This window comes from Scomber japonicus, chromosome 18, assembly GCF_027409825.1.
Source record: "Scomber japonicus isolate fScoJap1 chromosome 18, fScoJap1.pri, whole genome shotgun sequence".
NCBI classification, from domain to species: domain Eukaryota; kingdom Metazoa; phylum Chordata; class Actinopteri; order Scombriformes; family Scombridae; genus Scomber; species Scomber japonicus.
Genome location: NC_070595.1, coordinates 13,523,290 through 13,547,922, shown reverse-complemented (window position 1 = coordinate 13,547,922; position 24,633 = coordinate 13,523,290). Strand labels below are relative to the sequence as shown.

At 36.4% G+C, this 24,633-nt stretch overlaps 16 gene segments (V, D, J or C); all 16 read right to left on the bottom strand.

The window, feature by feature from the left end:
* Nucleotides 1-770: 770 nt before the first annotated feature.
* LOC128378817 (Ig heavy chain V region 6.96-like) lies at nucleotides 771-1,216 on the bottom strand. The segment is given in 2 exon segments: nucleotides 771-1,084; nucleotides 1,168-1,216. Coding segments are annotated over 2 exon segments (363 nt in total).
* Nucleotides 1,217-2,372: 1,156 nt separating this feature from the next.
* On the bottom strand, nucleotides 2,373-2,890 carry LOC128379237 (Ig heavy chain V region MC101-like). The segment is given in 3 exon segments: nucleotides 2,373-2,698; nucleotides 2,795-2,824; nucleotides 2,884-2,890. Coding segments are annotated over 3 exon segments (363 nt in total).
* A 427-nt stretch (nucleotides 2,891-3,317) lies between these two features.
* On the bottom strand, nucleotides 3,318-3,947 carry LOC128379236 (Ig heavy chain V region 914-like). The segment is given in 3 exon segments: nucleotides 3,318-3,388; nucleotides 3,516-3,812; nucleotides 3,899-3,947. Coding segments are annotated over 3 exon segments (417 nt in total).
* A 678-nt stretch (nucleotides 3,948-4,625) lies between these two features.
* LOC128378838 (Ig heavy chain V region XIG14-like) lies at nucleotides 4,626-5,056 on the bottom strand. The segment is given in 2 exon segments: nucleotides 4,626-4,930; nucleotides 5,014-5,056. Coding segments are annotated over 2 exon segments (348 nt in total).
* Nucleotides 5,057-6,092: 1,036 nt separating this feature from the next.
* Nucleotides 6,093-6,544, bottom strand: LOC128378828 (immunoglobulin heavy variable 3-30-3-like). The segment is given in 2 exon segments: nucleotides 6,093-6,406; nucleotides 6,496-6,544. Coding segments are annotated over 2 exon segments (363 nt in total).
* Nucleotides 6,545-7,241: 697 nt separating this feature from the next.
* LOC128379235 (immunoglobulin heavy variable 1-46-like) lies at nucleotides 7,242-7,762 on the bottom strand. The segment is given in 2 exon segments: nucleotides 7,242-7,603; nucleotides 7,723-7,762. Coding segments are annotated over 2 exon segments (402 nt in total).
* Nucleotides 7,763-9,476: 1,714 nt separating this feature from the next.
* Nucleotides 9,477-9,930, bottom strand: LOC128378832 (Ig heavy chain V region 914-like). The segment is given in 2 exon segments: nucleotides 9,477-9,787; nucleotides 9,882-9,930. Coding segments are annotated over 2 exon segments (360 nt in total).
* A 42-nt stretch (nucleotides 9,931-9,972) lies between these two features.
* Nucleotides 9,973-10,428, bottom strand: LOC128379234 (Ig heavy chain V region MC101-like). The segment is given in 2 exon segments: nucleotides 9,973-10,289; nucleotides 10,386-10,428. Coding segments are annotated over 2 exon segments (360 nt in total).
* A 675-nt stretch (nucleotides 10,429-11,103) lies between these two features.
* Nucleotides 11,104-11,550, bottom strand: LOC128378812 (immunoglobulin heavy variable 3-30-3-like). The segment is given in 2 exon segments: nucleotides 11,104-11,417; nucleotides 11,502-11,550. Coding segments are annotated over 2 exon segments (363 nt in total).
* Nucleotides 11,551-12,643: 1,093 nt separating this feature from the next.
* LOC128379233 (immunoglobulin heavy variable 3-74-like) lies at nucleotides 12,644-13,067 on the bottom strand. The segment is given in 2 exon segments: nucleotides 12,644-12,948; nucleotides 13,025-13,067. Coding segments are annotated over 2 exon segments (348 nt in total).
* Nucleotides 13,068-14,637: 1,570 nt separating this feature from the next.
* LOC128379232 (Ig heavy chain V region 914-like) lies at nucleotides 14,638-14,982 on the bottom strand. The segment is given in 1 exon segment: nucleotides 14,638-14,982. A coding segment is annotated over 1 exon segment (345 nt).
* A 234-nt stretch (nucleotides 14,983-15,216) lies between these two features.
* Nucleotides 15,217-15,644, bottom strand: LOC128379231 (immunoglobulin heavy variable 4-38-2-like). The segment is given in 2 exon segments: nucleotides 15,217-15,518; nucleotides 15,602-15,644. Coding segments are annotated over 2 exon segments (345 nt in total).
* Nucleotides 15,645-17,748: 2,104 nt separating this feature from the next.
* LOC128378809 (Ig heavy chain V region 6.96-like) lies at nucleotides 17,749-18,203 on the bottom strand. The segment is given in 2 exon segments: nucleotides 17,749-18,065; nucleotides 18,155-18,203. Coding segments are annotated over 2 exon segments (366 nt in total).
* Nucleotides 18,204-21,549: 3,346 nt separating this feature from the next.
* Nucleotides 21,550-21,999, bottom strand: LOC128378814 (Ig heavy chain V region 914-like). The segment is given in 2 exon segments: nucleotides 21,550-21,863; nucleotides 21,951-21,999. Coding segments are annotated over 2 exon segments (363 nt in total).
* Nucleotides 22,000-22,699: 700 nt separating this feature from the next.
* LOC128378835 (immunoglobulin heavy variable 3-23-like) lies at nucleotides 22,700-23,145 on the bottom strand. The segment is given in 2 exon segments: nucleotides 22,700-23,007; nucleotides 23,103-23,145. Coding segments are annotated over 2 exon segments (351 nt in total).
* Nucleotides 23,146-23,579: 434 nt separating this feature from the next.
* LOC128378819 (Ig heavy chain V region 914-like) lies at nucleotides 23,580-24,031 on the bottom strand. The segment is given in 2 exon segments: nucleotides 23,580-23,893; nucleotides 23,983-24,031. Coding segments are annotated over 2 exon segments (363 nt in total).
* Nucleotides 24,032-24,633: the final 602 nt, after the last annotated feature.

Sequence of the window (24,633 nt, the reverse complement as noted above, 5' to 3'; positions counted from 1 at the left end):
TAATATGCCTGTACCTGAACAATGATATCAGCAACATGATTGTTCTGTAATTTCATGTTTTGTGTTGTGAGTTTATTAAAAACAGAAACAACAATGACTTAGATGTAATAAAAGATATGAATAGAAATATGTCAGCCTAGTGATGATGCTTAATGTAGGATTTTGTACAGCTGCTTTATGAAGGTGCTATGGTGCTTTATATCCATGTACGTTTAAAATACTCTGTCAGGTGAAAATTATGTTAATGTCTACTTTTAATTATAGAAATATTGTATTTATTTACTTTACCTGTAAAGTAAAATACATCATTTGCCAAAAGAAAGTGAAGTGACAACAATATCATGTGACAGTTTGAGTTTTCTGCAGCTGTGTGAAGGTTTCGAGTTTTACATAAAATATATTTAATAGTTTCAATGTGTTGCTGAAGTTTGAAGCCACATACATGAATATGGCCTCTGGCGAGCTTCCCACATTCTGAAATCCATATATATATATATATGTTTGTTTGTTTTTTAATTTAAAAAAATGTGAAAATGTTGTTTTAGGTGAGATGAGAATAAAAGACATTAAGAGTATTTGTTGAAAATGATCCTCTGTCCAGCAAAGTACTTTAAAACACAATTAAAATATTATCTTTTTCATTGAAAAAAATTTGGGTATGAAGGAATTACGTCATTTTTTTGACATTTTTAATGAAACATTTATCATGTGAGTTAATGGGGGTCTGATGAGTACTGTGGGATTTTGTACAGCTGCTCAACCAACTCCAGTCACTGTGAGTTTCGAGCACAATAATAAACAGCAGAATCTTCAGTCTTAAGACTGTTCATCTGCAGATACAGCTGCTCTCTGTTGTTGTCTCTGGAGATGGTGAACCGGCCTTGAACTGACTGAGAGTAGAATTTGCCACTACTGTCAGTGTAGATAAAAGCAATCCACTCCAGTCCTTTTCCAGGAGCCTGTCTGATCCAGGCCATGTGGTAGCTGCTGAATGTGAATCCAGAGGTTGTACAGGTCAGTTTGTGGGATTCTCCAGGCTTTTTAACTGCTGGTTCAGATTCTGTCAGAGTCTGACCATCAACACCTGTTAAGAGAAAAAAAAACAGTTACTTAAAGCTGGAAAGTTTTTAAAGACAGTTTCAACTCAGTATCAGTGAAAATCATCACCTGTCCAGCAGATAGTTAGAAGAAGCAGTCCTGTCCTATAGTCCATCATGTTAAACTGTGTGTCCACTGTTCTCTGTCATCCTCTCTGCAGTCAGATAAGTAGAGCTGGAAGACATCAAAGTTTTGCATTGACTCCTCCTCACAGGGAGAAAACTACTGGATTAAACTTTTGTACATTTGCAATACTACTTTTACAGTTTACATAATTGGTAATAATTGATTTTTTAATATAAATTTACCTCTTGAACAAAGCTTACTTTGTTTTATTTTTCTCATAAAGTACACATGACATAGGTGAAAGAGGAAATAAAACCCTAGTAAAAATATAAGTAAAGAAAACTGATGAAAAAATTAATATTATTTAGTCAATAACATTAAAATGTCTCAATTTGAAATATAAAAATATTTTACCATGTTTAAAATTAACGTCAGTGAAAACTACACTAGCCAGTTGAATTATGTCTCTGCAATTTGCTGCAATTTATTCACCTGGACTTGAAATATTAATATTGTGAGTCAGGAAGAGAGAAAACATTTTGGTAAATGTCTCCACTGAATAATTTAATATTATTATCATTGTTGTTTCTCCCTTTACAGTATCAGTGAACTGGTGTTGAAATGATTAGTGGTGTGAGGGTGCATATTCTGCCCATTTGGAGTCACTGGGTTGGTGGAAGAGTCTAAGTCAATACTGAACTTGTTCTTTAGTGAATCTAGTATCACAGGATCCAGCTGCCAACAGCAACAGCAGAGCTACAGAGAACATGGTTGATGTTGAAGCTGATGTGCTGTGATCTCCACTGACAGTCTGATGCAAAGTCTTTATAGCTGAGCCTGAGAAACAAGGAGGATCACTGAGTTTGCATGATTTCAGGATTGTGTATGGATTTGGTGGATGTGTGTAACTGACTAGTTTTTTCTCATATTTTTGTTTCACAACATGCAAATCACATGAGAGCTGCACAAACTACCAAACTGATAACTTCTGGTCTTCATCTTGATATGAAGATATGCAGTTCCAGTTTCACCAGACTAACATATAATATTTCATTATCAGCATCAAAGTAAACATTTCTTTCAAGGAAAAGCAAATTAAATATTCAATCAATCATTACTTAAAATTTGAATTACTAATGATGAAGAAGAATATTGATAAAAAGCTCTTCCTGGTGGGAAACAGAGGAAGTTTTTGTATGACTCTCTCACTACTGTTGCTCATTGTGTGTTCGTACACAGTAATACACAGCTGTGTCCTCAGGCTGCAGATTCTGTCCTTTAATAGTCACTGTTCTAGCAGAAGTGTCTCTGCTGTAGCTGAACTTGTTCTTCAGAGCATCATTTTGACGAAGAGTACCTCCACCCCACTGATGAAAAATCCAGTCCATTGGTTTTCCTTCACGCTGTCTGATCCAACCTGTTGCATAGCTGTCATCAGTCAGAGAATAACCAGAGACCTGACAGGTGATGGTCAAAGACTGTCCAGGCTGCACAACCATTGAGTCTGGCTGGATGAGATCAATACTGTACACACCTGTGGAAACACAAATCAACATTATCTCCATCATTCATGTGAATATTCAGTGTTTCTAATGTGTTTATTAGTGTGAATCCACTGAAAGCTCCTCACAGGATCCAGCTGCCAGCAGCAGCATCAGAGCTACAGAGAACATGGTTGATGTTGAAGCTGAACTGATGTGAGCTCTTCTGTCCTCTCACTGAACATGTGTTTAAGTATACTATTTTGTTAATTCAATGCTTTTATAATGTTGCTGTTATTAATTATATTAATGTAGATGAACAGAATTTAGAAACAAAACACTTTATCATCCACAGTAACACTAAAAATTTCATTTAAAATCTTGTTTGTCTTTGGTGACTCTGCTATAAATCCATGTACGTTTAAAGTACTCTGACATGGTGAACATTATGTTTATGTCTACTTTTAATTTTTTTTAAATATATTATTTAATGTATCTGTAGTTGAGTTAAATTCATCATTTGACAACACATCATGTAACAGTTTGAGTTTTATGTTACATAAACATTTTTGAATGGTTTTGGTGTTACAGATGTTTGAAGTCACAGATATGAAAATGAACTTAAGCCTCTAGAGAGCTGCTCATTTTAAGATGAGATAGGAATTAAAACCATTAAGGGTTATTGTTGAAAATCCTATTTGAAAATAGAATTAAAATATTATTGGTTTCATAAAAATAATTTCGGGCATGAAGGAATTACATTATTTTCTTGAAATTATTAATTAAACATTTATCATGTGAATTAATTGTGGTCTGGTGTTTACTGTAGGATTTTGTACAGCTGTTCAACCAACTCCAGTCACTGTGAGTCTCGAGCACAATAATAAACAGCAGAATCTTCAGTCTTCAGACTGTTCATCTGCAGATACAGCTGCTGTCTGCTGTCGTCTCTGGAGATGGTGAACCGGCCTTGAACTGACTGAGAGTAGTAGATGTTGCTACTGTAGATAGAAGCAATCCACTCCAGTCCTTTTCCAGGAGCCTGTCTGACCCAGGCCATGTAGTAGCCGCTTATTGTCAATCCAGAGGCTGTACAGGTCAGTTTGTGGGATTCTCCAGGCTTTTTAACTGCTGGTTCAGATTCTGTCAGAGTCTGACCATCAACACCTGTTAAGACAAAAAAAGAGCCAAACATGCATCAAGTTGGTAACACAAATTAAAATATGTCAGAAAAGATCAGTGAAAATCTTCACCTGCCCAGCAGATAGTTAGAAGCAGCAGTCCTGTCCTATAGTCCATCATGTTAAACTGTGTGTCCACTGTTCTCTGTCATCCTCTCTGCAGTCAGATAAGTAGAGCTGGAAGACATCAAAGTTTTGCATTGACTCCTCCTCACAGGGAGGAGAACTACTGGATTAAACTTTTGAAAATTTGCAATACTACTTTAAATATATGTTTTATATAGTTAGTATTGGGGGAAAAAATACCTCTTGAACTTTAATTTGGTTTTCTCACAAAGTGCTCATAACATTCTGGATGTCGGTCAGTAGGAATATAAATGAAGAAAACTAATGAGAATGTGTGAAAAATGTGTAACCCTTTAGTACATGGATATCATTAATACCAAAGTTCTTTAGTCAATAACAATAAAATGTCCAATGTGAAATATAAACTGTGCTACCTTTTGAAAAGAACAGTCAAAGAAAACTACAGTAACCGGTTTGTTTCTTTCTAAAATTTGCTGCAATTTATTCACCTGGACATGAAATATTAATATTGTGAGTCAGAAAGAGAGAAAACATTTTGGTAAATGTCTCCACTGAATGATTTAATATTATTGTGATTGTTGTTTCTCTCTTTACAGTAACAGTGAACTGGTGTTGAAATGATTAGTGGTGTGAGGGCCCCTCCTCTGGTGGTTTCATGTTACAAGTGTTCAGACACTGAGGGGTTTTTGTTCAGGTCTGCTGATGGTTTGTGTTATTGTGGGTCTCTGGCACAGTAATACACAGCAGTGTCTTCAGGCTGCATATTCTGTCCATTTAGAGTCAGTGTTTTACTGGAAGAGTCTAAGTCAATACTGAACTTGTTCTTTAGTGAATCTTTGTAGTTAGAGCCTCCAGTAGATTTATATCCAATCCACTCCAGTCCTTTCCCTGCAGGCTGTCTGATCCAAGCTGTAGCGTAGCTGCTAACAGAATAAGAGACCTGACAGGTGATGGTCAGACGTTGACCTGGCTGCACAGTCACTGAGGCTGACTGTGTCAACTGTTCACACTTCACACCTGTTAAAAGAAGAAAATGTTTGGTGAAAAATTATCAAACTAAAAGAAGAATAGCTGACTATGACAAATCCAGAGAGACTCACAGGATCCAGCTGCCAACAGCAACAGCAGAGCTACAGAGAACATGGTTGATGTTGAAGCTGATGTGCTGTGATCTCCACTGACAGTCTGATGTGAAGTCTTTATAGCTGAGAAACAAGGAGGATCACTGAGTTTGCATGATTGCAGGATTGTGTTTTATTTTTGTTTCAATATGCAAATCACATGAGATCTGCACAAACTACCAAACTGATAACTTCTGGTCTTCATCTTTATATGAAGATATGCAGTTCCAGTTTCACCAGACTAACACAGAATATTTCATTATCAGCATCAAAGTAAGAAGGAAATGGCATTTTTACTTCTTCTCTGAACATTTAATTCAAGGAAAAGTTCACACACATACAGTATTTGTAAAGTTTTTGCACAGAATAAAATAAATTTCACTATTTTAATTTCAAAGGTGATGAAATGCAAATTAAATATTCAACCAATCATTACTTAAAATTTGAATCACTAATGATGAAGAAGAATGTTGATAAAAAGCTCTTCCTGGTGGGAAACAGAGGAAGTTTTTGTATGACTCTCTCACTACTGTTGCTCATTGTGTGTGTTCGTACACAGTAATACACACTTTTCTTTTGTTTAAAAAATTAGAACAGCAACATTAAGCTTATTTGACATTCCCATTGTAATAAAGAACATTTATATGGTCTTCAATTTAAATTTCACAATTTATTTTAAAAAACTGTAATAAATAGAATTCACCCAATGGTTATGAAGACACTTCAGGAAATGTATATAATAATTTTTTCATCTCGTTTTTAAAAACAAAGTTTAAAATTTCTGTTGTGATTTATTTCATATTTGTAAATTGTTGTTAGAAGGGATTGTAAGGATAAGAAAGAGAGAGAAACGTTATGTAAGTAAAATGAACAATATTTTTTTTAAAGCAAAACAAAAAAATCACTACTTGTAAAAAAAAGAAAAAGAAATGGGGGTTTGAAAGAATCATATTTTTGAACTACTTGAAATGAGGACAATAATCATATGAGATAGTTGTTAGCTGATATCAGCCCAGTAATGATTGTAGGATTTTGTACAGCTGCTCAACCAACTCCAGTCACTGTGAGTGTCGAGCACAATAATAAACAGCAGAATCTTCAGTCTTCAGACTGTTCATCTGCAGATACAGCTGCTCTCTGCTGTTGTCTCTGGAGATGGTGAACCGGCCTTGAACTGACTGAGAGTAGTATTTGCCACTACTGTCACTGTTGATTAAAGCAATCCACTCCAGTCCTTTTCCAGGAGCCTGTCTGACCCAGTTCATAGCAGAGCTACTGAATGATAATCCAGAGGCTGTACAGGTCAGTTTGTGGGATTCTCCAGGCTTTTTAACTGCTGGTTCAGATTCTGTCAGAGTCTGACCATCAACACCTGTTAAGACAAACAACAAAATAATTAGTTACTTTAAGCTTGTGACTTTTAAAAAGCAGCTTCAACTCAAGATCAGTGAAAATCTTCACCTGTCCAGCAGATAGTTAGAAGCAGCAGTCCTGTCCTATAGTCCATCATGTTAAACTGTGTGTCCACTGTTCTGTGTCATCCTCTCTGCAGTCAGATAAGTAGAGCTGGAAGACATCAAAGTTTTGCATTGACTCCTCCTCACAGGGAGGAAACTACTGGACTGGATTTGGATCTCAGTAATTTAATGAGACTGGGAAATTAATGTTCAGGCTTCAATCCTGAAATTCAGTCGTTGTTTTAGTTTAATATGTGTAAAATGCATACCAGTATTAACAACACAACCACACTTATTTTAATGAATGTAACAATGTTCATTTTATTTCAGATACTGGTTCAGACACTTCAGCACAAATGGTTTATTCAAATTAGTAAATAAAAAATATTACTTATTATTAAAAAGTATTACTGTCTGAGAGCATAATATGCAGCAGATGAGAGTGTACAATAACATAATAAATATTTTCTTATTCTAATCACCAACATACTTCTTGGAAATTGTTTCATTGCCATCACATCAAAATATTCATGATCAACATTTGAATATATTTTGGACTGAGGACATCTCACCTGTCTGATCCATGAAGCTCACTGATCAAATGTTTTTCAGCTTGTTTCCCCTTTAAAGTCATTTTATATAATGTGTACTTTTTACTTGTGAATGTGACATTAGTAACTCTATCACTGTGAGTAATAAGATGTTTTGCTTTTGTAAATATTCAGCTGATAAGAAACCAAAATGTCATTGTTACTTGTTTGGAGGTTTTTGTGCAGCTTCTTCACTATCTTCAGTCACTGTGCTTTCACGAGCACAGAAGTAAACAGCAGAATCTTCTTCTGTCAGACTCTTGATCTCGAGGTACTGATTGCTGCTGGACGCAGTTTCAGTTATGATGAATCGACTTTGAAAGGAGCTGCCGTAGATAGCAGAGTTTGAACCTGTGCTCATCCTCCCAATCCACTCCAGAGCTTTCCCTGGCCTCTGTCTTATCCAGTGAATATAGTAGTCTGTCAGGGTAAAACCAGATATGATACATGACATCTTCACTGTCTCTCCAGGTCTTTTCACCTCAGAGGGAGACTGCTCCAGTTTGATCTCACTCCAAACTCCTGTAAGCAAAGAAATTAAGATTATCATCCATCAAACTTCACAATCACAGGTCTTGTTTTTCCTTTTTTTTCTTTTAGAAAAACTGTTTTCTATGTGTAAAAGTATAAAATGATCTAACCTTGAATACAAAGCATTGAGAATAAACTCCAGAAAATCATATTTTCCATTCTGTAAAAAAATATGATTCAGTGCTTTTTTATCAGAGAGTTTGCAAGGTTTACAATCTGTCCCAGTTGTTCTGTAACAAATGACTTGAGAATTACTGGTGGAGAGTTTATAAGGGATGAAAAGTTTGCATAGACCTCCCTCTACAGGATTAAAAAGGAAATGCTTAAGCATCACAGTATAAAAATAGAAACAATTGAAATGTAAAAAAAAAAGAAAAAGAAAAGGTTGAACACACTATACTAGCAGAAAAGCTGCTGTATTGACATCATCTCAAAAAAATGTCTTCTGTTAATCCTTTGGACCTCTCTGTACATTAACATATTTTAATTGTTGTTATTTTTTATGTACTATATTTTCCTATATTCCTCATATTCTGATTTGCATTATTTATTGCACATTATGAGTTTTAGCACAGCCTCAGCAGTATACCAGCCTGTCTTTTTGGTTGCTGGGTATTTTTTGCAGGTCTGTTGGTGGTTTGTATCACTGTGCGGTAGTGGACACAGTAATACACAGCTGTGTGTGGTGATGGTCAAAGACTGTCCAGGCTGCACAACCATTGAGTCTGGCTGGATGAGATCAATACTGTACACACCTGTGGAAACACAAATCAACATTATCTCCATCATTCATGTGAATATTCAGTGTTTCTAATGTGTTTATTAGTGTGAATCCACTGAAAGCTCCTCACAGGATCCAGCTGCCAGCAGCAGCATCAGAGCTACAGAGAACATGGTTGATGTTGAAGCTGAACTGATGTGAGCTCTTCTGTCCTCTCACTGACACACACACTTCACTTCTTTATGAATCACATTTATTCGCATGATGTTGAATAAACAATTACCTATGTTGTAGTACTTCTGTTTATCACTTTGAGATGACAAGTTCAGTCATTCCTCTTAATTGACATACTTGAGTATAATATGTGGTTAATTTAGTGAACTTATAATGGTGCTATGATTTTACTTTAAATTATATTTTCAATAATTTATCATCTATTCACTGTGTGAAGGTTTGGAGTTTTACATAAAACATTTGAATAGTTTCAGTGTTACTGATGTTTGAAGCCACAGACATGAAGATAAACCTCTAGAGAGCTGCTCACATAGTGAATACATATAAAATGGACTGTACTTATATAGCGCCTTTCTAGTCTGTGTGAAAGCGCTTTACATGACAAGTCATTCACCCTTTCACACACATTCATACACTGATGGCAGGGGCTACCACGCAGGGTGCCAACCTGCTCATCAGAGGGAATCTAATCATTCATACACATTCATACACCGTTGGCACAGCAACGGGAGCAATTAGGGGTTAAGTGTCTTGCCCAAGGACACATCGACATGTGGACTGGAGGAGCCGGGAATCGAACCACCAATCTTCCAATTGAAGGACGACCGCTCTACCTCCTGAGCCAAAGCCGCCCCCCAAACAAAATTATTATTATATTATTATTAAAAATAACAAAATAAAAAGTTGTTGTAAGTGAGATAAGAATTACAATCATAGATGATTATTGTTAAAATGATCCTCTCTCTGGAAATGTACTTTAAAAACAAAGTTGAAAATAGCATTTCATAAAAACATGTTTGGGCATGAAGGAATTACATCATTTTTATTGTTTTTTTTAGTGAAACATGTAAGTTAATGGGGGTCTGATGAGTACTGTAGGATTTTGTACAGCTGCTCAACCAACTCCAGTCACTGTGAGTGTCGAGCACAATAATAAACAGCAGAATCTTCAGTCTTCAGACTGTTCATCTGCAGATACAGCTGCTCTCTGCTGTCGTCTCTGGAGATGGTGAACCGGCCTTGAACTGACTGAGAGTAGTATTTGCTACCACTACTGTAGACAGTAGCAATCCACTCCAGTCCTTTTCCAGGAGCCTGTCTGATCCAGGCCATGCCATAGCTGCTGAATGATAATCCAGAGGTTGTACAGGTCAGTTTGTGGGATTCTCCAGGCTTTTTAACTGCTGGTTCAGATTCTGTCAGAGTCTGACCATCAACACCTGTTAAGACAAAAAGAAAACTGTTATACTGTTGCCGTAAGTTTTTTCACGTTTTTGAAGAAGACTTAAAATCAAGATCAATGAATATTTTCACCTGTCCAGCAGATAGTTAGAAGCAGCAGTCCTGTCCTATAGTCCATCATGTTAAACTGTGTGTCCACTGTTCTCTGTCATCCTCTCTGCAGTCAGATAAGTAGAGCTGGAAGACATCGGACACAGCGGACACAGTAATACACAGCTGTGTCCTGAGGCTGCAGATTCTGTCCTTTAATAGTCACTGTTCTAGCAGAAGTGTCTCTGCTGTAGCTGAACTTGTTCTTCAGTGCATCATTTTGGTAAAAGTCACCTCCTCCCCACATTTCAAAAATCCAGTCCATTGGTTTTCCTTCACGCTGTCTGATCAAACCTGTTGCATAACCAGAGACCTGACAGGTGATGGTCAAAGACTGTCCAGGCTGCACAACCATTGAGTCTGGCTGAATGAGATCAATACTGTACACACCTGTGGAAACACAAATCAACATTATCTCCATCATTCATGTGAATATTCAGTGTTTCTAATGTGTTTATTAGTGTGAATCCACTGAAAGCTCCTCACAGGATCCAGCTGCCAGCAGCAGCATCAGAGCTACAGAGAACATGGTTGATGTTGAAGCTGAACTGATGTGAGCTCTTCTGTCCTCTCACTGACACACACACTTCACTTCCTTATGAATCACATTTATTTGCATATTGTTGAATAAACAATCACTTCAATCACTTTGAACCTACAGGTGAAATTTTCAGTCTTTCTTCTGAATTTTCCAGACTGACTATATTAACTTTAGCATGAGTGTTAATTTAATGAACTTTTAATTTATTTTTTTTAATGACATTAGAAATACTTTGCCATATATTCATGTATTAATATATAAAACTTGTAGTGTAATGTTGCATAATAACCTAAACATCATCTACAATTTTATTTCGCAATAGTCTGAAATGGGAAAAGAGTATTTGTCTACTTTTGATGTCCACTTTAAAGAAAAATATTGTATAATAATTTACTTGTTGAAATTAATCATTTTCCAACAAAATGTGAAATGAGAAAGAGATCATGTAACAGTTTGAGTTTTCTACAGCTGTGTGAATGTTTGAAGCTGTCCTAAATATTTATTGATTTCAGTGTTGCAGATGTTTGAAGCCACAGACGTACACAGACACTTGGAGAACAGAATCTGCATCTAATCAAGGTGTGAATACAGAAAAACATTTTGTACAAGGATCAGTAAAGATGAGTACTGTAGGATTTTGTACAGCTGCTCAACCAACTCCAGTCACTGTGAGTGTCGAGCACAATAATAAACAGCAGAATCTTCAGTCTTCAGGCTGTTCATCTGCAGATACAGCTGCTGTCTGCTGTTGTCTCTGGAGATGGTGAACCGGCCTTGAACTGACTGAGAGTAGGATTTGGTGCTACTGTCAGTAGTGATAAATGCAATCCACTCCAGTCCTTTTCCAGGAGCCTGTCTGACCCAGTGCATCCAGGAGCTGCTGAATGATAATCCAGAGGTTGTACAGGTCAGTTTGTGGGATTCTCCAGGCTTTTTAACTGCTGGTTCAGATTCTGTCAGAGTCTGACCATCAACACCTGTTAAGACAAAAAAAGAACCAAACATGCATCAACTTGGTGATACAAATGTAAAAATGTCAGGTGATCAGTGAAAATCTTCACCTGTCCAGCAGATAGTTAGAAGCAGCAGTCCTGTCCTATAGTCCATCATGTTAAACTGTGTGTCCACTGTTCTGTGTCATCCTCTCTGCAGTCAGATAAGTAGAGCTGGAAGACATCAACGTTTTGCATTGACTCCTCCTCATAAGAGAGACAGAACTGGATTTCACTTTACTCTAATTTACTGAAAGTGGGGAATTATTGATCTCCTTCATGTAACATCAATGCTTCCCTTAGTAAAGCACATTATAACCAATTCAACACATACACTATTTCAAGCTCATCAGTGCATTCACAGACCATTCACGCCCTATTGAACTACAAGCAAACTTCCTCCAATTCACGTTTATTGTATTCTATATAAACAGAAAAGAAAATGTTAATAGATGAATATTTAGTAACATCGTTCTATAATTACTGACAGTAGCAGAAAATTCAGAGAACATAATAAAATGTGATTGTATACAGGAACATTTCAGCATATGTAGTATATGAAAGGCAAAGTGCAGTGAACACAGCTGTGACTGAGTAAATGTCTCAATAAGCAATATTAAGTGATACAAATGATATAGAAGGAATGAAAATGGAACAAATAACCGATAGCACTGCAGTCACTGTGATCCTGGCAATAATGAAACAATCTGTTTATTATTGTTTGTTATATGTTACTGTTGTCACACTACTTCATGCAACATTGTTTTTGTAAAAAATTTGAAAAGAGGAAATTTCTTATCTTATCTAATTTGGGGGGTTTATGGATGAACAGTGTTTTATGCTGTACACACTGAAAAGAACTTTAAGTAAATGTTATAACTTGTCAGGTTGTTTGGCTATATCAATAAAATAATATAAAATATTTGTTCTGGTCTGTGTGTGTGTGTGTGTGTGTTTACTTTTCTCGGTTGTTGATCAGCCTCCAATAATAATAAAAAATAATATTAGTTTTATTTTAATATATTTTAATATGTTAAAATGTTTGAGGATAAAGTGCTCCAACACAGCTACACATTATGTTTTATTGATGAAATGTGTTTTATTCTTTATTATTGGTCATCATTCAGTGGGAGATTTATTTCAAAGTCCTTACATGCTTCAATGTTTTTTATTAAGAGATCAGTTTTTGTACAGCTTTGCAGTCTCCTGTGTCACTGTGGCTCTCGTGCACAGTAATAAACAGCAGAGTCTTCTGCTTTCAGACTCTTCACCTCTAAGTACACAACATTTTGGGAAGTGTCTTTCGTGATGGAAAACTGGCCTTGAAGACTTTGGGAAAATATTGTGCCAGTTCCACTATCAATGCGTCCAATCCACTCCAGTCCTTTCCCTGATTTCTGACGAATCCAGTGCAGCCAAGCAAGAGAAAGTCCTTCAACTTTACAGGACAGAGTGACTGATTGTCCAGCTCTGTTGACCACTGGCTCTGAGGAGGTGAGGGACTGGCCCTGAGTAGCTGAAACAGGCACACAGTTTAGATGACAGCAAGTCAACAGACATCCAGACTTCTGCTGGATACTGACTTCACTCACCTGAAATGAGAGCCAACAGGAAGACGCTTTGAAAAACTGTCATGATGGGAACTTAGCTGAGTCTGCAACAGCTAAGTCTAATATGAAGGATATATATTGTGTAGACAGAATGGGTGGAGATTGTATAACAGTGTCTGAATTTGCATTTTTACCAGCCTGAGGTTTTGGAGACACATTGTTAAAAGGTTAGAGTCATAAAGTCTAAAGTTCAATCAGGAGAAGAACAATGCTGGACTGAAAACTTACTGAGACACCAACAATACAGATGTTGTTCAATGTTTCTATTTCCTGAGTGTGTTTGGACAGTTTTTCATATTTGTGTGTTAGTGAGAAAGAGGAAGTAGAATGTGTGGTGTGTTTATAAGTATATGAGTTACTTAGATAGAAAGATGCTACGCATACAGTAACTACAAACTGCACTGTCAGATCAAAACATATAAAAATGATCAGCTGTCTTAGTGAGATGGTTTATTGCTGAGATAGAAATGATGCTAGAAAAGAAAAGTAGTTTTTCCTCTAAGAGCAAAGTAATTATCTTTTTATTGCAGCATGGTGAGTTCATCCAGCTTCCATCACAATGTCTACAAAGTACAAAGTTAAACAGATGAAGCTGCAGTCACTGCTGACCCAATAGTTCAAATGTTTTATATGTGATGTGATGAAGTGAGCTCACAAATATTAAACCTCTAGTTCAGTTCATCATTCAGTTCAGATCAGTGAGAAAAGTGAACCTGAGTGTCTCAGTTTACTGACAGAGAAAGTTGATAGTGACTGCCCTCCAGTGTTTTTATAAGGAACTGCAACATTCATTTTGACTAACATTGAGACATTACATTTCAAATAGGATCATTTATATTAATATGCCTGTACCTGAACAATGATTTCAGCAACATGATTGTTCTGTCATTTCCTGTTTTGTGTTGTGAGTTTATTAAAAACAGAAACAACAATGACTCAGATGTAACAAAAGATATGAATAGAAATATGTCAGCCTAGTGATGATGGTTAATGTAGGATTTTGTACAGCTGCTTTATAAAGGTGCTATGGTGCTTTATATCCATGTACGTTTAAAATACTCTGTCAGATGAAAATTATGTTAATGTTTACTTTTAATTATAAAAATGTTGTATTTATTTATTTTACCTGTAAAGTAAAATACATCATTTGCCAAAAGAAAGTGAAGTGACAACAAAATCATGTGACAGTTTGAGTTTTCTGCAGCTGTGTGAAGGTTTCAAGTTTTACATAAAATATATTTAATAGTTTCAATGTGTTGCTGAAGTTTGAAGCCACATACATGAATATGGCCTCTGGCGAGCTTCCCATATACTGAAATTCATATATATTTATTTTTTTTTTATTTACAAAAATGTAAACATGCTGTTTTAAGTGAGGTGAGAATAAAAAAACACTAAGAGTATTTGTTGAAAATGATCCTCTCTCCAGCAAAGTACTTTAAAACACAATTAAAATATTGTCCTTTTCATTGAAAACATTTTTGGGCATGAATTGCATCATTTTCTTGAAGTTTTAAATGAAACATTCATCATGTGAGTTATTGGGAGTCTGATGTTTACTGTAGGATTTTGTACAGCTGCTGAACCAACTCCAGTCACTGTGAGTCTCGAGCACAATAATAAACAGCAGAATCTTCAGTCCTCAGACTGTTCATCTGCAGATACAGCTGCTGTCTGCTGTTGTCTCTGGAGATGGTGAACCGGCCTTGAACTGACTGAGAGTAGAATCGTCTGCTACCACTACCACTATCATGCCAGGCGATCCACTCCAGTCCTTTTCCAGGAGCCTGTCTGATCCAGGCCATGTAGTAGCTACTGAAAGTGAATCCAGAGGTTGTACAGGTCAGTTTGTGGGATTCTCCAGGTTTTTTAACTGCTGGTTCAGATTCTGTCAGAGTCTGATCATCAACACCTGTTAAGACAAAAAAGAAAACAGTCATTTTCTACATGTTGGAGAGATCATTTGGGATAAATTAGTCCACCTAATGTTAAAAATAATTGAATAATTGTTTTTACAACTGTTTATGTGATAGATATACTGTGATCTTTTTCCCTCTTTACTGAGGAACTGGTGTTGACATGATTAGTGGTGTGAGGGCTCCTCCTCTGGTGGCTTCATGTTACAAGTGTTCAGACACTGAGGGGTTTTTGTTCAGGTCTGCTGATGGTTTGTGTTATTGTGGGTCTCTGGCACAGTAATACACAGCAGTGTCTTCAGGCTGCATATTCTGTCCATTTAGAGTCACTGTCTTCCTGGAAGAGTCTAAATCAATACTGAACTTGTTCTTTAATGAATCTTTGTGGAATGAAGCTGAAGTATGTTTCATTCCAATCCACTCCAGTCCTTTCCCTGCAGGCTGTCTGATCCAAGCTGTGTAATAGCCAAGAGAATAAGAGACCTGACAGGTGATGGTCAGACGTTGACCTGGCTGCACAGTCACTGAGGCTGACTGTGTCAACTGTTCACACTTCACACCTGTTAAAAGAAGAAAATGTTGCGTGACAAAATATTCATTTGTACTGTAAAAGAAGAATGACTGGACATGAATGAAGACTCACAGGATCCAGCTGCCAACAGCAGCAGCAGAGCTACAGAGAACATGGTTGATGTTGAAGCTGAAGAGATGTGATCATCTGATCCTCTTTCACCTCCACTCACAGTCTCATGAGAGTCTTTATAATTCTGTGATGAGGAAGATCACTGAGTTTGCATAGAAACAAATACAGAGCATAAGAATGTATTTCAAACTGGAGCTAAATAAAGGACTCTGTAACAAGAACTAGAACAATAATAATAATAACAATAATATCCAATTATAAACTTTTTTGAAATAGGCTCTTTAATTTTTTCAATCATTGTTTCACAGCGACTTGTCAAAGACTTGATATCAGATTGAATATTTATAACAAACCTCCTCATTTTACAGTTTATTAATGTTGGCAATTGTATCGTTTAGCCAATCAACATTAAATCCATTTATTTAATGAAAAGTGACAAGAGCTTCAAAGAATGCATTTTTGTTTTAGGAATAATTTATCTAAACTAAAATGTGTTTTTGAGATGAATTTGATATTGAAACATTTGTGTTTTTTTACCATTAAAATCAACATTGTAAAAAATGTGATACAGATAAAACTGAGTGTTTCCAGTCATGGTGGTAAATAGAGGAAGCAGTTTTTGTATGACTCTCTTATTATTGTCTCTCACTGTGTCTCTTCTAGCGCAGTAATACACTGCTGTGTCCTCAGTCTTCAGACTGTTCATCTGTAGATAGACCTTACTGCTGGAGTCATCTCTGGAGATGGTGAATCTACCCTGGACTGACTGAGAGTAATAGATAGGACTACTAGATGTGTGCACCAAAGCGATCCACTCCAGTCCTTTTCCAGGAGCCTGTCTGATCCAGTTCCACACTGAGCTTCCAAAGTTAAACCCAGATGTTGAGCAGGTGAGTCTGTGGGATTCTCCAGATTTTTTAACTGCTGGTTCAGACTCTGTTATGGTCTGGCCTTCGGCAGTCCAAACAAACAGAGCAACCACCAAGAGTGTCAGCTTACTGTAAGCCATGTTGACAGTGTGCTTAGTATGTTTTCAAATCCATGAAACCCCTTTAAATATAATGTGAACTGGACCCCAGTGAGAATTTGCGTACAGGAGCTCCTCCTACATCACTGTGTTTAAAGTCAAACTCAAAGATACCATCACAAAATAAAACAGCATTTAAACAATTTCACAAATAGTGTCTTTATATAATTATTATGAATGTTTTAGTTTCAATGAAAAAATATTACCTCTTGAACAAATGTTGCTTTCTTTTGTTTTTCTCACAAAGTGCTCATAACATTCAGGATGTCAGCTGGAATGAAAAACCCAGTAGGAATATAAGTTATGAAAACTGATGAGAATATTTGAAAAATATGTAACCTTTCAGTACATTGATATTATTACTACCTATCTTCTTTAGTCAATAACAATAAAATGTCCAATGTGATATGTATATTTCTTGCCTTGTGTAAAATCAAATTCAGTGAAAACTCCACTAACCAGTTTATTTATTTCTACAATTTGCTGCAATTTATTCACCTGGACTTGAAATATAAATATTGTGAGTCAGAAAGAGAGAAACTCCACTGAATAATTATCATTAGTTTTTCTTTAATGGTGTGAGGGCTCCTCCTCTGGTGGCTTCATGTTCAAACAAACAAACAAATCTTAAAATGGATTATCAAAAGGTCTGTTTCAAAGCGTAAACTGAAGAATTTAGGAGAATTAAAAGCAGTGTGAAAGGCTCGTGGGGAACATGCCAGCCAGGATTAGAGCTCTACTGCGTGCTAATGGCAGGGCTACTAAATATTAATTTGATGATGTGATGGTGTATTTATTTTTTGTTCAGTTTTGAACACATTATCTGTTATTTGTTGATTTTGATACCAGCAATGTTGAGAACTGACATATTGAAACTGTCAAGAATTTAGTTTTGTTAGTTTTTCTTGTAAACAATATCATTTGTATTTGTTTGTGTCTGTCTAATGCAGCCACACCTTTTGAAACACAAAAAAGATATTTCCACAAACATTTCATGATAATATTTGAGATTGTGTAAACTTTTAAGGGTGTCCAAAAACTTTTTTCCACCACTGTAGTTGTGGTGTATCAGTAAAGATGAGTCACGTAGGATTTTGTACAGCTGCTCAACCAACTCCAGTCACTGTGAGTGTCGAGCACAATAATAAACAGCAGAATCTTCAGTCTTCAGACTGTTCATCTGCAGATACAGCTGCTCTCTGCTGTTGTCTCTGGAGATGGTGAACCGGCCTTGAACTGACTGAGAGTAGTAGATGTAGCTACTACCATCATTGCTGATAGTTGCAATCCACTCCAGTCCTTTTCCAGGAGCCTGTCTGATCCAGGCCATCCAGTAGCTGCTGAATGATAACCCAGAGGTTGTACAGGTCAGTTTGTGGGATTCTCCAGGTTTTTTAACTGCTGGTTCAGATTCTGTCAGAGTCTGACCATCAACACCTGTTAAGACAAAAAAGAGGAGTCACTTGCTGCATATGTTAGCATCATTTGAAGGACAGATTCAACTCAAGATCTGTTAATATTTTCACCTGTCCAGCAGATAGTTAGAAGCAGCAGTCCTGTCCTATAGTCCATCATGTTAAACTGTGTGTCCACTGTTCTCTGTCATCCTCTCTGCAGTCAGATAAGTAGAGCTGGAAGACATCAAAGTTTTGCATTGACTCCTCCTCAAAGATGAGATAAAACTGGAGTGGATTTGGCCAAATTAATGAATGATTTAATGCAATGGAAACTCATGACTGAACAGGATGATGTGCTGCTGCAGGTCAACAAGGTGATTTTCATACTGTACATGAACTGAAACCAAAAGTTGGTTGAACATCTAAACATTAATGCATGTCATGTGAATTGTATGTAAAAATGTAGAACTAAAGTTTCTTGACCAGTGCTCCCATCGACTGGGGTTATTGGATGCATTACTCACCATTACATAAGTCACTTTTTCACAATTGTTAATAAGAGTGAACCTTCTGGAGACAGTACAGTTGAGGCAGTGTTACACAGTGAAACATTTTTTTTTTCTTTTAATCTAATTACATATTATTATTTATTTATTTCTGTGTATTGTTTTTGGAAAATTGTTGATAAGGACCCAAATAAATGATAAATACCACTACTAATGTTTACAATAGTCATACAATTCAATCCAATTAAATTCTGTGCATAATTGTCCTCGGCTCTGGTTACTTTGGGTTTTGATCCAGATGTTGACAACCCCTCAATCTGTCACTGGTAAGAAGTCTAAGAAACAGCAACATCAACTGGTGGTTTCACTGTGTGTTCATCTGCATGTCTGTGCACTTTTAGGAGCAATATGAGTCCCCTTACTGCCTTCTCTTCTACAGTCTCTACTGCCACCTGTAGAAGCAGTCATCAGTCAAGCAGCTATGATGACTAACACTCCCCAGACATAAACTAGAGGAACTCATTACAGTCATTAACTAATCAAACTCATCACAAGGCCACACTCATCATACATAATCTAACACACCAAAAAGGCTCCATGATCCCTCTGTCACCTATAAAAGCCACAGCTGTGTCCCTCATCACTTATTCAGTCATGTCTGTTCATAACTATGGACATAACTATTTCCATTATACACAGTTTTGAGGGTGCATAAATATTAATAACATGGTGGGAAAATAAATACTGTATGAGAGTGATTTTGGACACAACTTTAACATTACAAATCAACTCAGCTACTGTTACTGCTGATTTGAGTCTGTAGCCTGTATGTCTTCTATCTAAAATAATGTAATGAAATGGTTTGATATGCACATAAGATGTTTCATGTTTTTTCTTTCTGAAGCCACTTGATACTGCTTGACATGGCTTGATACATACTGGCATGCAAATACATGTATCTCATTTTAATCTCATTTTTAAGTTTATTTGCAGTTCTGACAGTTTCTACACAGTTTCACAGCTGCAGATGTGCTCCCAGAGGTGCAGAGAGAGGGGAAGTGACTCTGTAAAGATGATATGTTTAGAAATGTCAGTAATGTCTGTTGGGACAGTGGTGGCCTAAATGTTAGAGAAGCGAGCTTATGATCCGAAAACAACAAAACTTTCTGCAATGAACCGATAACAGAAGTTTAAGCTCTGTTAAAATAGTTTCATTAGTTTGTTGGGTTAGGGTTAGTTGTCTAAAATGACAATAAGATACTCAAAAGTGTTCATTATGTATAACAAGCACACCACAGTTCATACTCATAGTCCATTTGATAAATGTCTTTGAAAGTTTATGTACCCACTTTCAGCATCACAGGGGAAGTGCAATATTCTCATAAAACAAAAATAGACTAAAAAGTATTTGTACTTCATGCTTCAGGCCATTCTCATTTTCTATTCGTATGATATTGTATAAAAAGTTGTGCTCTACTTTTCTTAAGATATAATACAAATTTAAATATACATGCTGTAACACGAGGGATCAGTGCGCCTGTGCAATCCAGTCTCATGGCAGTTTGTAAAATAGCTACCAACTTTAATCTATTGATTCATGTCCACAAATCTAGAAATATTATATAGTACTATGAAAATATAACCACTATATTATTCAACATTTAACCAGGAGATTTTATCCCTGTTGTGTCTTTATCAGTCCCAGACAGATAATTCACTGACTGCTCTGTTTTCCTTTTTAGTTTCACCCTTTACTTCTGTCAGTAAACCTGGTAAACTGTATCCAGAGTCTTGATGTGAGTGAAGCGTTTAACTGTCAATACATGCACAGCACATGCATCAAGGACAGACCAATCAAATTACAGCATGTTTGTCATTTCACACCTACTGTACAAAATAATTCATGTAACATTATTAACCCTTTATTTTTATTTTTTCTAAGGTACATCTAACCCATGAAGACATGTTTAGAGGCGTTGTCGTTACTTTTCCTCTTTGCAGTCAGATAAGTAGAGGTGGAAGACATCAAAGTTTTGCATTGACTCCTCCTCACAGGGAGGAAGCAACTTGTATGATGCTCTCATTTCTGCCTACTGTGTGTTGAAACTAAATAATGTAGATTTAAAATATGAAATTTGTGATTGTAGTCAAAATAATTTATTCGTGCAATATTAGTAACATGTTTGTTCTGAGTCTGACTTCTCTCTTCAGATGTTCAATATTCTGCAGAATGTTGTCTTTTCTTTTGCTTGAAAAATTAGAACAGTAACATTGTGCTTATTTGACATTATGTAACTCTAAACTGATGGATCTAAACTAGAACTTATTTGTTCTCATAACTGTATTACCATAACACATTAAAATACCTTACATGACATTCTGATGAATATTACATCCTGATTGAAATGTATGAGGTGATTTTTAGACTTTTCTTTCATGAGCTGTAAACTGAAGATACATCTACAAATCAAATTTAATACAATGAATAAGATCCACAGAAGATGAACAGAATATCAGCTTTTCTTCTCAAATCCAGAAAGAAGCAGACAGAAATGATCAAAGACTTTATATTTAAATTTTACATTATAATAAAAAAAACATTTATATGGTCTTCAATTTAAATTTCACAATTTATAAAAAACACCTGTAATAAAAATAAATATCATTATTATTATTTAAAAATCACCCAATGGTTATGAAGACACTTCAGGAAATGTATGTCATCTTGTTTTTGAAAACAAAGTTTTAAATTTCTGTTGTGAATTATTTCCTATATGTACATTTTTGTTAAAATGGAATGGAATGATAAGAAAGAGAAAGAGATGTTAGAAAACAAAAATAAGTAAATAAAATGAACAATATTGTCTTTAAATCACAACAAAATATCACTGGATTCATTGTTGGATTTAAAAGAATCATATTTCTGAAAATAGGACATTAATCATATGAGACAGTTGTTAGCTGATATCAGCCCAGTAATGATTGTAGGATTTTGTACAGCTGCTCAACCAACTCCAATCACTGTGAGTCTCGAGCACAATAATAAACAGCAGAATCTTCAGTCTTCAGACTGTTCATCTGCAGATACAGCTGCTCTCTGCTGTTGTCTCTGGAGATGGTGAACCGGCCTTGAACTGACTGAGAGTAGTATGTGCTACCACCACCAGTATTGATATAAGCAATCCACTCCAGTCCTTTTCCAGGAGCCTGTCTGATCCAGGCCAAGTAGAGGCTACTGAACGTGAATCCAGAGGCTGTACAGGTCAGTTTGTGGGATTCTCCAGGCTTTTTAACTGCTGGTTCAGATTCTATCAGAGTCTGACCATCAACACCTGTTAAGGCAAAAAGAAAAAAACAGTTACTTAAAGCTGGAAAGTTTTTAAAGACAGCTTCAACTCAGTATCAGTGAAAATCTTCACCTGCCCAGCAGATAGTTAGAAGCAGCAGTCCTGTCCTATAGTCCATCATGTTAAACTGTGTGTCCACTGTTCTCTGTCATCCTCTCTGCAGTCAGATAAGTAGAGCTGGAAGACATCAAAGTTTTGCATTGACTCCTCCTCACAGGGAGGAAACTACTGGACTGAACTTTTGAGAATGTGTAATACTACTTTTAATATAAAGTTTATATAATTATTATGTATGTTTTAGTTTTAATGAAAAAATATTACCTCTTGAACAAATGTTGCTTTCTTTTGTTTTTCTCACAAACTCTTCATAACATTCAGGATGTCAGCTGGAAAGAAAAACCCAGCAGGAATATTTGTGAAGAAAACTGATGAAAATAATTGATAAATATGTAACTCTTTATTACATGGATATCATTGATATCAAACGTCTTTAGTCAATAACAATATAATGTCCATGTGAAATATAACCTTTGTTACCTTTTGTAAAACAACTGTGGAAGAAAATTACAGTAACCAATTTGTTTCTTTCTGCAATTTGCTTCAATTTATTCATCTCGACTTAAAAAAGAAATATTGTGAGTCAGAAAGAGAGAAAGCTTTTCCTAAATGTCTTTAATATTATCTATGTTTTTTCTCCCTTTACAGTAACAGTGAACTGGTGTTGAAATGATTAGTGGTGTGAGGGCTCCTCCTCTGGTGGCTTCATGTTACAAGTGTTCAGACACTGAGGGGTTTTTGTTCAGGTCTGCTGATGGTTTGTGTTATTGTGGGTTTCTGGCACAGTAATACACAGCAGTGTCTTCAGGCTGCATATTCTGTCCATTTAGAGTCACTGTGTTGCTGGAAGAGTCTAAGTCAATACTGAACTTGTTCTTTAGGGAATCTTTGTGGTATGTGGTCCATCCAACACCTCCACGTATTATCCACTCCAGTCCTTTCCCTGCAGGCTGTCTGATCCAAGCTGTAGCATAGCTGCTAACAGAATAAGAGACCTGACAGGTGATGGTCAGACGTTGCCCTGGCTGCACAGTCACTGATGCTGGCTGTGTCAACTGTTCACACTTCACACCTGTGGAGGAAAACATGTTGAGAATTGAGTCAGTGTAACAACAGTGAACAGTCAGTGTGCTGTGATCATACTGTCAGTGTCTCAGTGAGACTCACAGGATCCAGCAGCCAGCAGCAGCAGCAGAGCTAGAGAGAACATGGTTGATGTTGATCTGATGGGAGCTTTTCTTCTTCTGCTGCAACTGACAGCATGATATCAAGTGTTTATAGCAGACTGTAAGGAAGTTCACTTTGCATAAAGAAGGACACTGATAGGCTTATGAAAGAGGAGGGACTGTCCTTGTGAAAGTAATATTAACTGGAATTGTATTATGAGGAGTATTTTCATATTTCATTACCTGCATTAAATATATATTAATATTTAAAATATAATACATATCTGGGACATTAAGTTCTGTATGTATTCATATTGTTAATTGAACATATTTTTACATTTACAGGGAAGTACACAAAATATAGAAATGATTTTTTCGCTGGTGATGTTGAAGTAAAGTTTATTCTGTGAAAATTAGAGGGAACAATACGACTTGGTTTGACATGATGAGTTTTTGTACAGCGATGCTCCTTCCTGTGTTACTGTGAGTATCGAGCACAATAATAAACAGCAGAATCTTCAGTCTTCAGACTGTTCATCTGCAGATACAGCTGCTCTCTGCTGTTGTCTCTGGAGATGGTGAACCGGCCTTGAACTGACTGAGAGTAGAATGTGCCACTGCTGTCACTGTAGATAAAAGCAATCCACTCCAGTCCTTTTCCAGGAGCCTGTCTGACCCAGTTCATAGCATAGCTACTGAATGTGAATCCAGAGGCTGTACAGGTCAGTTTGTGGGATTCTCCAGGTTTTTTAACTGCTGGTTCAGATTCTGTCAGAGTCTGACCATCAACACCTGTTAGGACAAACAACAACATAATCAGTTACTTTAAGCTAGTGACTTTTTAAAGACAGCTTCAACTCAAGATCAGTGAAAATCTTCACCTGTCCAGCAGATAGTTAGAAGCAGCAGTCCTGTCCTATAGTCCATCATGTTAAACTGTGTGTCCACTGTTCTCTGTCATCCTCTCTGCAGTCAGATAAGTAGAGCTGGAAGACATCAAAGTTTTGCATTGACTCCTCCTCAAAGATGAGATAAAACTGGAGTGGATTTGGCCATCAGTACAATGTATAATTAGAGTTAGACGTCTTGCCAAATTAATGAATGATTTAATGCAATGGAAACTCATGACTGAACAGGATGATGTGCTGCTGCAGGTCAACAAGGTGATTTTCATACTGTACATGAACTGAAACCAAAAGTTGGTTGAACATCTAAACATTAATGCATGTCATGTGAATTGTATGTAAAAATGTAGAACTAAAGTTTCTTGACCAGTGCTCCCATCGACTGGGGTTATTGGATGCATTACTCACCATTACATAAGTCACTTTTTCACAATTGTTAATAAGAGTGAACCTTCTGGAGACAGTACAGTTGAGGCAGTGTTACACAGTGAAACATTTTTTTTTTCTTTTAATCTAATTACATATTATTATTTATTTGTTTCTGTGTATTGTTTTTGGAAAATTGTTGATAAGGACCCAAATAAATGATAAATACCACTACTAATGTTTACAATAGTCATACAATTC